The following is an 11,572-nucleotide window of genomic DNA, read 5'->3' as shown; positions in this document are numbered from 1 at the left end:
TATACAAAGCAAACATATATTTTCTATCCTTAGACTCATTTGCACCAAAGGAATCCACCAGATTTCCTACAATGCTTTCATTAGATCCTGAACCACGATCTATCTCATCTGGGGTCACCTTTTATATACAAAAATGCTTTTTTTTTTTTTTACAGGCTTATCTGTTCCAGGAATGGCTGCTTGATCAGAAAACAGACAGAAGACAAACATTACTCGGGGAAAAGTTGAAATATCTCAATCTGAATCACAGTTAGCCAACAAAACAAACTGATGAAATTAGCTATTTGTTTTACTGTTTTAGTGCCGGTCATTTTGGGGTGTTTTTGGGGGAATGGGAACGCAGGCATTCTGCAAATGAGTCATTGGGGTTGATTTACTAACCTTATAAACACACCACGAACATGTATACACCTCTGTAGTGTGTTCCCTCCCAGCATGATCTATGGGTGGAATCTAAACACCTTTGTAGTGTGTACACACCCAGCAGGTGTGTTGTGCAAAGCCCTGCATGAATTACAAGGTGATGTTGTGTAAATTAGCTCTATGTTGTGTTGCTTGCATTGATGAATGCAGGAATGTAAATGCATGAGCTAACCATTTTTGTCTAAACTGTGAAGGAGCATTATATATGCATCATGTGCATGATTTTTCCATATATGGCATTAGTGGAAATATGTTTTTAGAGACTTTTTGGTTGATAAATACGTTTTGCTGTGTGAAAATCACACGCACCTGGTGCGTGTGTTTTAGGTTAGTAAATCACCCCCATTGTCCATGTTCGTATGATTACTATCAGGTGTAGGGGGCGGCCATGGGGACTGCTTGCGCCCCCATCGTATGCCAAGCTGTACCTGGAAGTATGGGAATGCAAGCATTTTGCATATGGATCATTGTCTGTCAGCTTACCTCAACCAGCGTGCCATAGCACCGTAGTGTGCCTTCTGGCTTCCTCAAGGGTGCCTCATAATTTGCACTCAGTCATTCCTCTTATGTGAAGAGGGCTCCCGATGTGAAAGAGGGGGACTCTGATGCTCTGATGTGAAAGGGGGGCCGTGATGTTAAGGAGACTGTGATGTGAAGGGGAACCTCACTTTTGTGTGTGCTTTTTTGCATGGGGTCCCTTCTTAAAATTCATACCAGATCCCATCACTAATAAGGGTCTTGTATGGATTTTAGATGGACCACATATCGTATTTTATATTTACAGTTTTTACATTTTAGACAGGGATGCCTTGAGATTTTGTATACTTTTAAAGGGTGCTGTGACTGTAAAAAGGTTGAGAAACACTGCTATATACCTATAATTGCTATCAGGTGTAGGGAATGGCTATGGGCACTGCTTGTGCCCCATCATATGCAAAGCTGTAGCTGGAAGGATGGGAAAGCAAGCATTTTGCAGATGAGCCATGGTCTTTGTACCAAGAATTACTGTCAAGTGGGGGTGGGGTGGCCATGGGGGCTACTTGTGCCCCGTCGTATGCTAAGCTGTACCTGGAAGGATGGGAATGCAAGCATTTTACAGATGATTCATTATCTTTGTACCTATAATTATTGTCAGGTGTAGGGGGCAGCCATGAGGGCTACTTGTGCCCCAGTGTATGCCAATCTGTACCTGGAAGGATGGGAATGCATGCATTTTGCAGATAGATCATTGTCTATGTACCTATAATTACAATCTGTTATAGGGAGCAGCCATGGGAACTGCTTGTACCCCATCATATGCCAAGCTATACCTGAAAGGATGGGAAAGCAAGCATTTTGCAGATGAGCCATTGCCTTCATACCTATAATTACTGTCAGGGGTAGTGGCCATGGGAGCTACTTGTGCCCAGTCGTATATGCTAAGCTCTACCTGGAAGGATGGGAATGCAAGTATTTTGGAGATGAGTCATTGTCTTTGTACCTATAATTATTGTCAGGTGTAGGGGGCAGCCATGAGGGCTACTGGTGTCCGAGCGTATGCCAACCTGTACCTAGAAGGACGGAATGCAAGCATTTTGCAGATGGATCATTGTCTGTGTACTTATAATTACTATCTGTTGTAGGGAGCGGCTATGGGAACTGCTTGTACCCCATCATATGCCAAGCTGTACCTGGAAGGATGGGAATGCAAGCATTTTGCAGATGGCTAATTGTCTATGTATCTATAATTACTTTCTGTTGTAGGCAGCGGCCGTGGGAACTGCTTAAAGGGTTTCTAAAGCCTCCGTTTGTTTTCATATATCTACTGCTAGTGAGCAGTAGATATATGCAAAAAGTTCAAATTTAAAAAAAAAACGCTTTAACAGCGGCTTAAACTTACTCCGTCTTCGACGTGCGCTCCTGTCAGAAAATCCAAAACTGCTCGGGCGGCCGCAAAGCATCTTGGGGCGGGCGCATGCGCAGTTCGGATTTTCGGCTGGGAGACGAGGAGAGACGCAAGGTAAGTTTATGGACGCGTGCAGACACAGTGGGACTGCAAGTGCCAGCAAGGACAGAGGAGTCAGCGCTGGATTGGAGAGCCGCCACAGTGCTTGAGGGACAGATGTAAACATCAGGAAAGAAGAAGAAGATCGGATTAAGAGACATCATTTAAGGTAAGTGCTAACATTAACATTGGGGGAGGGAATTTGTTTTTGACTTTAATGTCACTTTAAGCTCAATCATATGCCCAAGCTGTACCTAGAAGGGCGGGAATGCAAGCATTTTGCAGATAGATCATTGTCTGTGTACTTATAATTACTATCTGTTCTAGGGAGCGGCTATGGGAACTGCTTGTACCCCATCATATGCCAAGCTGTACCTGGAAGGATGGGAACACAAGCATTTTGCAATTTTGTCTATTTATCCTGGCACAGATATATATACAGGTGACATATTGTTTTTTTGGACAGATGGAGCAGAATTTTTGCCCACCTCTGTGTATGTTCGTTGTACTCTGTAATTTGACATGTGGTCTGTTATACCTGCTGTGAGTGTGACATGTGTCACTGCATTTTCCCACTGACCACCAATGTAAAGAACAATTGTCCCTCTGATCATAAGGCTTTGTTCCTACTTACTAGACTTTAGGTATTCTCACTGTCATGGTGATTACTTGTGTATTGTAATGATTGTTAGTTTGCAGCTCACATATTACAACTGACTGACCATTTGCTTCCCGTGTATTACATCAATGGATGTTTGTTGCCCACATATTGTAACAATTGACTCTTCATCTGCGTATTGTATAAGGTGGCCCGTTTATAGCTCATGTGTTGTCAGGATTACCCTTTTTGCCAGGTTCCCACCATTTAGAGAACCATATTGTTATCAGTGAATCCCCTGCAGGCCAAGTCACTATCAAACCACACCATTGTAATCCTCATGTTTGAGTACAGATCTGTATTTTGATTTAGGCTGTTTCACAGCCCAGTTTATAGCTAAATTTAAGGAGTCACCCCACTCATGACTAAGAGGTTACATTCTCTGGACTGTCTGTATGGTGTGTTGTATGTTATACTGCAGACAGACCCACTCTGTACACTGTGCTGTATGGTCCAGGCGTGGTGTCACCTGGTGCGACCGCTGGGTGTCACCTGCTGTTACGTCATCACACACGTGTAATGACATCACATGCGCTTAACTGCTGGTGGCTATCTTGGTGATGGAGAGGAGGGGACAATCACCTAGCAGGATAAAGTATGCTGCTGGGATCCTTCTCTTGTGCAACTTTTCAGAGGGGGGTCACTCCTTCTGATGGTGTCACCTAGTGTGGGCTGCACCCCCCCTGTGTCGCCACTGCCCAGCAGGACACAGATAGCAAAGGAAAAACTCAATAGGGGTTTAACCCTTTCCTACTCTATCCAAAACTAAAAAAAAAAACACAAACCTTTGGCTTTCAGGACGCTTTACATACACTTTAACCATGTGTTGCTTACTCAGTGTTCAGCATTCCTACCTTGGCCATGGGCTCAAATCCCAACAAGGACGCCATGTGCATGAGGGTTATGTTTTATAGAGCTGCATTCCGCAGAAAAATTCAGATCTTTGAATATCTGCCATTGTAAATTGAAGTGTATGTGCAGTTTACCCGAACAATACACTTCTTTTCTTGCTCTTTATCCGTTAGATATACCATGGGAAGTGTTTTGTTATATCAGTTTTATGCTCTTATTACATTCCTGTTGATCCTGCCAGAAATCTTCGGGGCTGATAACTTTCCTCTCTGCCTCTGCTGATTGTTGTCAATTACATTGTTCTTTGTTCTCCTCCTGTGGGCTACAAAATGCCCCCACTCCCAACTTTGGTTTGAAGATAAGGAGAAGGGGGTGTTCTGTAGCCCTGCCCTGCTTTCCAGCACAAATACAAAACTAAGAAGAAAAAAAAAGGTTTTGGCATTAGATATACTTTAAGGGTGCCGCTTACGTCTATGAATTGCAGTAGTATGCTCTTATTGCGCTTAAAATTACTTTTTATACCATGCGTTGCTCTAACCCGTGGTGAGTCAACACCACCAATGAAGGGGCTGCCTTAATGCAATGCTCATTTACACACAGCAGTGCGTATCCAGACTAAGGGTCTCATTCAACTGATTAGGATGACAAAACACAGCTTGCAATATAAACAGCCTATTCCTTATACATGGACACCAAAATAAATCTATGTCTGCTTTATTTTTATAGAAAATAATCTGCTGTGAAATGTCAGTCATCTTTGGCTGGGGCGTGGTTTGGGGTTCCTCGGAGGCGTGGCCTATTACGTGGCCTTGTTCTGTATATTTTCATATCTCGCTGATATCATCCCACAATTTCTCCAGCTTAAACACTGCTGTCATGGCCGCCTGCTGCTTATAGGAGGACATCATGAGCTGTGATGGGCAAGAATGATTTTGGGAAGTTTTTCCCAGCATCGCTTCACATAAAGTTTCTCATCAGCTGCAGGAGACGGAGTTTGCAGAGCCGCTAAGAATATTCTACAGAGTTTTGGTTTTGTCATGTCTGGATTACAGGCGAGTCTCCTTCTGTGCCCAGTATGTGCTCTGGAGTAGATGACCATTACCGCCAAGGTTAGAGGGCGTGGGTGAATCCTTACACCCTACGCAAGGGGCGTGGCTTTCCTCTGACAGGCATCGCTTCCGCAGCATTAAGAGTATGGCGGAACAGAAGAAGATGAAGCCCGCACCCAGCGACACTGTCACCCCCAAATAGATGAACCTGGAAAAGACAGAGTGTTGGTTACATAGGTTGAACTGGATGGACCTGGGTCTTTATTCAACCTCACCTACTATGTTACTATGTTACTTCCAACAAGACAAAAGGCTGAATTCACAATGCTTTAACACAAGGATAAGGATCTTTTCACCATGTGACCGTCATTTTCAAATCTCATTGGACTAAGCAGGAAGCAACTGTAGCTTTTGTTTAATTGAATGATTCTCATCTCAGTCTGAGTCTGGAGTGCAACTTTAAGGCCTGGTACACACCAGGGCGTTTTACAGCGCATTCCTACGCGCTGTAAAACGTTCAACATGTAAAAACCAATAGTTGCCTATGGGCATGGTTGCCACCTGGGCGCTTTACAGAGCGTAGAACGCGCTGAAAAACACACTACGCCCAAGGAAATAAAGGAGCTTCTTTGGGGCGTTTTCCCGCGCGTTTCCATTGGTATTCCCGAGTGTGGCTCGGGGTTAACAAAGCGGTAACCCTGAGCCACACTCGGGAATACAGCATACAGGTCTTACCCTGTCCGCGATCCCCGCTGTGTCCTCTGGCGGCTGCCGACTTCCAGGTTCCGTCCCTTGTGAGCGGCCACATCGCAGGGGGGCGGAGCCGGCGGGAAGTTTGAAAGTGGAAACATTTTTATTTTATTGTTTACATAGAGAAAATAAGGGGAAAAAAACAAAAAAAAAACATACCGCCAGTGAAACGCACGTTTCACTGAATGGAAAAACGGGCTAAAAAACGAGCTGAAAAAATACGCTCAGGTGTGAACCCAGCCTTACTCTTTTATGGGGTCATTGATGCCTAGATGTCAGATTTAGCAGCATCAGTATGTTGGTTAACTTGACTATAACTAAATGACAATATTGCCCTCCTAAAAATGTTCACATTTTTTAAGGACAAACTATGAATTCATTTGGTATACTGCTGCCAAAAAATCTCTGCTCTGTTTTTTATTATATTCTGACAAATTGAGAAAAACATGAAATGCCAAAAAAGTCTTCACATGTTTAACCTCCCTGGCAGTCTGATTATTTCCTTTTTTGTTTCCGTTTTTGTACTTTTAAATTTCCCGCCGGTTTCGCCCCCCTGCGACGCGTACACTCGCAAGGGACGGAAGACGGATGGCGGCATCGGCCGGAGGACACAGCGGGTAACGCTGCTGTGTAATCGGGGTTACCGCTTTTGGTAATGAAAATTAACCACGAGCCACTCTTAGGATTATTGCCTGGGAGGTTAATTCATTTTTTGTTTTCTATTGTAACTGTATTAGACAAATGCAGTATTAAACAGAGAAACGCTGCCATCTACAGGATGTAGTGGCCTCTGAAACCTGAAATAATTCAGCTTGCATGTAATATAGATATCATAGCTGGCATGATCACATAATCAGCGACCACTCTGAAGAGCCTGCTGTGACTTTCTCCAAACCACAAATCTGCCTCGTGAACCTGACTTCCCTATTAGTTACTAACTTTATTATTATACAGGATTTAAATAGCGCCAACAGTTTGCTCAGCGCTTTACAATATAAAGGAAGACATTACAACATTACAATGACAATACAATTCAAGACAAGATGGTAAGGAGGGCCCTGCCCTTGAGGGCTTACAATCTAAAAGGGAGGGGCCAGTGATACATGAGGAGGTCCTAAATATATGTGAATAGGTGTGGTGTCACTTTTTATCTGGCAGGAAATGTTTAAAATGTAAGTCCTACCGGAAGCGATCGGTGTTGTAGAGGCGGCAGAAACCTCTCGTATTGCAGCTCCGGCTCCCCCACTTCAGGCAGGTGCTGTCAATTAGGGCCCCGAGGTACATGGGGGCTGGCACCCCTGCTGGAGAGGACACATATATATGCAAGCATTAATTCCTCTCTGAGGTGGTGGATTTCTCTGCTTTTATTAGATCATTCATTGGTTTCTATCCTGCCGTGCTGGGAAGTCCCTGCATCTGTGTGACTCAATATAGTTAGAGAATAGGGATGAGGTGATTTAGTTGTAATATTAGCCTCCAATTCTGCCATGTGGACTGTTTAGGTAAAATTGGCTTTAAAAAAAAAAATCACAAAATCACATGGGGCTTGTTTTCTGACATGCATGTGATCACTACGTTAGTGCCGATTTATAAATGGTTTATTGATTAACAAAGCCAAACTTAACTATTAAGCAAACCCCAATGGTAACCCACATCATAACCATTTGTTTATATTCAAAGCCATGTAATCATAATGTGACGATCACAAGGCCTGGTTGATGAGCAAGGGGTTAGGGTTGCTGGGTTCCTCTATAGATGATATGTTGTTCTTAGTTAATGACGGGATGTTTTTTGGCACAAGAACAGATCCCGGATAGGTGAAAGGAGCTTCTGTAACCCTCAAGAGACATTTAAAACCAATTCTATCCTTAAAAACCACCATAAACCACCTTTCATTCATTTAACCCATTCACTGCAATGTATTTCACCAAAAGTTCCCTATTGTCTCTGAAATTTTGTCAAATTTTGGGGTGAAAATTCCCAGTATGGCTCATCCCTAATATAGAAAAATTATACCACACATGTCTATATAAATGGAAATTTCCCATGAGGCTCCAGAGACATGGCAGTGGTCTGATACCAAATCTCTGATTAATGAATTTACAATCGAGGTGTCTATGTAATTTGTTCTTACCAAGAACCCTGATGGCCATTGTGTAGATCCCCAGAGCCAGAGACTTCAGCTCAGGTTTAATACATCTGAAAATACAAAGAGATTTGTCAATGTTTGTCTGTGTTCATGTATGTAATACCGCACAGCCGGTTCATGGTCCATCCCAAGGTCCAGGCTGACTAGAGTGGGATTACAGAGTCATCAGACATTGGAGTGATTGCCACAAGTCCTGATACAGATAACCAGCTGGCAATTTACAACTATACTGGCAGTTCAGGGACAAGATTGCAGGGTTGCAGAGCAGAATAAGACAATTTAAAATGTAATCTTTTTTAATTGTGTTTCCATTGTAACAAGCAGTGAAAAACCAGAGCCTTGGTGCCTTCTATGAAATGATCGAGTTGAGGTTCAGGAGACCGTTCCATAAGACACCAGCTGCCACAGTGATTTTAGTTTTGCATTGTACCAACAATCTGAACACCGACAGAAATATGTTATGTTAGTCAGTGTGACCTGCTGCTAGAGGAGCAGGGCCATCTCTATAATGAGGCAGTTGCCTCAGGCAGCATCTCATTGGGTCACATGGTAAGGGGGGTGACAGGTGTGCCTGTTGCCCCCTTTCAGGCCAGAGCATCCCAGGTTGCTAAGAGTTCTAAGCAACCTGTAATGCTCTGGACTGTGTCCTTTCCAGCATGTGGCAACCAGTGACGCCACTGGTTGCCAGGAGCTGAGCAGGACGCTCTGGCCACCAGATATGTCAGGGAGCTGGAGGGGATGCTGGACACTGCCCCCAACCTCCCACACCCCCATCCCGGTAACATGCACCATTAGCAACCCTCCATAATGTGCACTAGCAGCACCACCATGACCCAGACACTGCTAATAACAAATACAGAATTGAGCATTACGGCCAAACGTCTGTGGACCCCTGACCTTCACAACTATATGATCTTGTTGGACATCTTATTTCAGTACCATGGCCATTAATATGGAGTTGGCCCCTCTTTGTGGCTATAACAAATTTCACTCTTCTGGGAAGGTTTTCCACAAGATTTTGGAGTGTCTGTGGGAATTTGTGCCCAGGTGTGATGGTAGTGTCAGGTAGTGCTGGAGGACAAGACCTGGTCAGCATCCCAATTCTTCCCAAAGGTGCTCAGTAGGTTTGAGGTCAGGCTTCTATGCAGGACAACTGAGTTCCTCTAAGCCAAACTGGTCAGATCATGTCTATACGGAGCGGGCTTTGTGCACAGGGAAGGAACAGAAAAGTGCCTTCACTAAAACTGTTACCACAAGGTTGGATGCCCACAATATGTCTTTGTTTGCTGTAGGATTACCCTTCAATGGAAACACCTAGAATCCATCATTTGGAAGGGTTTGGGGGGAGGGGGGCTCAACATACTTTTGGCCATACTGTATATCCCTTACCCATGATATAAAAGATCACATTGTCCCTGCCCTAACTTGCTGAAGAAACCAAGGCTCCCCGAGCCTTAAGAATGTTCCCAGCCATTTCATCCATCATACAGTGAATTTATATAAGTTACTGTACTTTACTAAGCATTGTGATAGACCTCCAGAAGGGTGAGCGCAGGGGGCGGGGTCACCTCAGTAGCAGGATGTATCCAGGAGTCCCTCCGAGAGACAGCGTGAAGGATGTAACCACAGATATCGCCATAAAGTACAGGAACATTCTAGAGCAATGTCTTCCTTTGGAACATGAACCAGCCATGGCGGAGCCACCTCGGGAACCCGATGATGGCTGCATCACACAACTGCAGTTATAATACACCTGCAAGATAGAACGCAAAGTGATCTCCAGATCATCCAATCAGATTTCAACTGCATGATAGACTAATGAGAGATGAATTCTGATAGGTCATTCTGAGTTTCTGAACTCTCCAATTTGTATCTCTCTTCTACATATATACGGTTCAGAAGACATTCTTGTATATTGATGGGTCACTTACTGCAGTGTTGCCAGTCCTGTTGGACAATCGGCAGCCGGCGTAGCAGGCAGAGTAATAGGTGACCCCGTTGTCTCCACAGACTGGTTCCCATTGGTTCTTTGGACACAGACACTGAAAATTACATTGTGAGATGGCGCTTTCCTGGGAGGAGATCTCTGTGGATCTAAACAGAGACCACATTGCATCAGACCACATACACATCTGACCACATTGCCTGCTAAGCCCCCCCTATGGTGGTAATACTTCTTACCAACCAAAGTGATCTTACCCCTCATAGGAGACAGTCAGGCCGGCCACCGGGGAGAGTTCACAGCCCAGCGCAAACAGCGACATTAATATCATGTATCCGATCACGGAGGATATCAGTAACAGTTTTGCTGCTCCCAGAATATTAATGTGGAATTTCTTCATGACGAGCCCTCCGGAGAAGATCCCAAGAGCCACGGCCGGAATATTAATTAGACCTGAAAGAGGGAAGATGACCATGTTAGACGCCAACCTTTGTTCTGTCATCTGGTCCCATCCAATCCTGCTCTCTGCTAATTGTCTACAGATTCCAACCAAATAACCAATCCCTTCTCTCAATGGAGGGAAACCAGAGGAGGTACACCGCTCAGGGTGGTGTCATTATTTTAGTTGCCTTTCCCCAGAACTTTTCATTTCAGATTTTTTTTTTAAATGACAAAAGAGCCCTGAAAATTGAGCTCTGAAATAGACCAAAGTGCAGGGCAACAAATCCGCCATTTTGCCCAGCTTTCTACTTCTGGATAAACAGTTTATCAGAGAAGGTTCCATTGACGCAATCATCCTTGATCCTACAGTCATCCGCCAATGTGTGCCACCAATATAAACTAATATCAGTGTGCATGGCGCTACACACTATTCTTTGTCATGTGAGCCAGCTGGGATCACACCCGGGCCGGATGCAGCTACTACAGATCATTGAATGTGCCAATTATTTGCACACATAAGGGCCATGGGGCGATTGTGATTAGCACATGGTAAACTTTATTGTATGAAATACAAACATGTTTACCGTGTTACCTCTGAAGGATTTGTCATTCTGTTCAACCAGTCTGGTGATTTACAAACATTTCCCACAATGCAAAGCCAGACAGGTGACACGCTACGTTTCTGATTTAGCAATTCAATTCAATCTCCTCTTTGGGCAGTATCATCACCTTCTGTCCAATGAACAGGGAGCTGACCCATGACTGCTGACTTACTGACTGGCAGAGCTGTGTGTCACAATTACAAATCCTCAGCCAGGTATATCAGTAATTATGAAGGTACAGTGTGTATGTCGCCTGGGAATTTAGTGGTTTGCCTGGGAGATAGCCTAAAATTGAGGGTGATTCTGGAGTCCAAAGGTGGCACTGGAAAACCCTTTTTTAGAGCTCCCTTTCATAGTTTTAGGTCTTAGACAATTAATGGCAGTGCTGAAATTTGCAGAGATTTGTTACACAGAACACAGAATATTATTTGATGACACAGTGCTGCCTTCTAGTGGCCGTTTTATGACACAACAAGCATTCCAAAAATGTTAATTAAAGGAGAACTATGGAGTTAAGTCTTTTACAGTGGCGTAACAACCGGGGGGCGTTCGCCCCGGGTGCATAGATGGCGGGGGTGCCTGCCGCGAGCCGGGCCGACTGTCACGAGAACAAGGCACCAGGCATCAGGCTCCGTTATGGCAGATTATGCGGCCGAGGCTCCAGCATGGCCGCATAACCTGCCATAATGGAGCCTGTTGCCTTGATCTGTTTGACAGTCGGC

The 11,572-nt window shown here is 44.3% G+C and overlaps 1 protein-coding gene across 1 annotated transcript in view; it reads right to left on the bottom strand.

Annotated features, from left to right (window-relative positions):
• Positions 1–4,938: 4,938 nt before the first annotated feature.
• The window catches only part of LOC108798559 (solute carrier organic anion transporter family member 1C1-like), a 20,073-nt gene continuing 13,439 nt past the window's right edge, over positions 4,939–11,572 (bottom strand). The window contains exons 10-15 of the mRNA XM_018570319.1: positions 10,065–10,260; positions 9,797–9,959; positions 9,434–9,618; positions 7,851–7,915; positions 6,900–7,017; positions 4,939–5,174 (exon numbers count right to left, since the gene is read on the bottom strand). Of these exons, the coding sequence (XP_018425821.1) occupies positions 4,964–5,174; positions 6,900–7,017; positions 7,851–7,915; positions 9,434–9,618; positions 9,797–9,959; positions 10,065–10,260 (938 nt within the window). The 3' untranslated portion in view covers positions 4,939–4,963. The remainder of the gene's footprint in view (positions 5,175–6,899; positions 7,018–7,850; positions 7,916–9,433; positions 9,619–9,796; positions 9,960–10,064; positions 10,261–11,572) is intronic.

The sequence above is a fragment of the Nanorana parkeri genome, unplaced genomic scaffold (genome assembly GCF_000935625.1).
Source record: "Nanorana parkeri isolate BGI_ZX_2015 unplaced genomic scaffold, ASM93562v1 scaffold1505, whole genome shotgun sequence".
In the NCBI taxonomy this organism is placed as follows: Eukaryota; Metazoa; Chordata; class Amphibia; order Anura; family Dicroglossidae; genus Nanorana; species Nanorana parkeri.
This window is presented reverse-complemented; position numbering and strand designations above follow the sequence as displayed.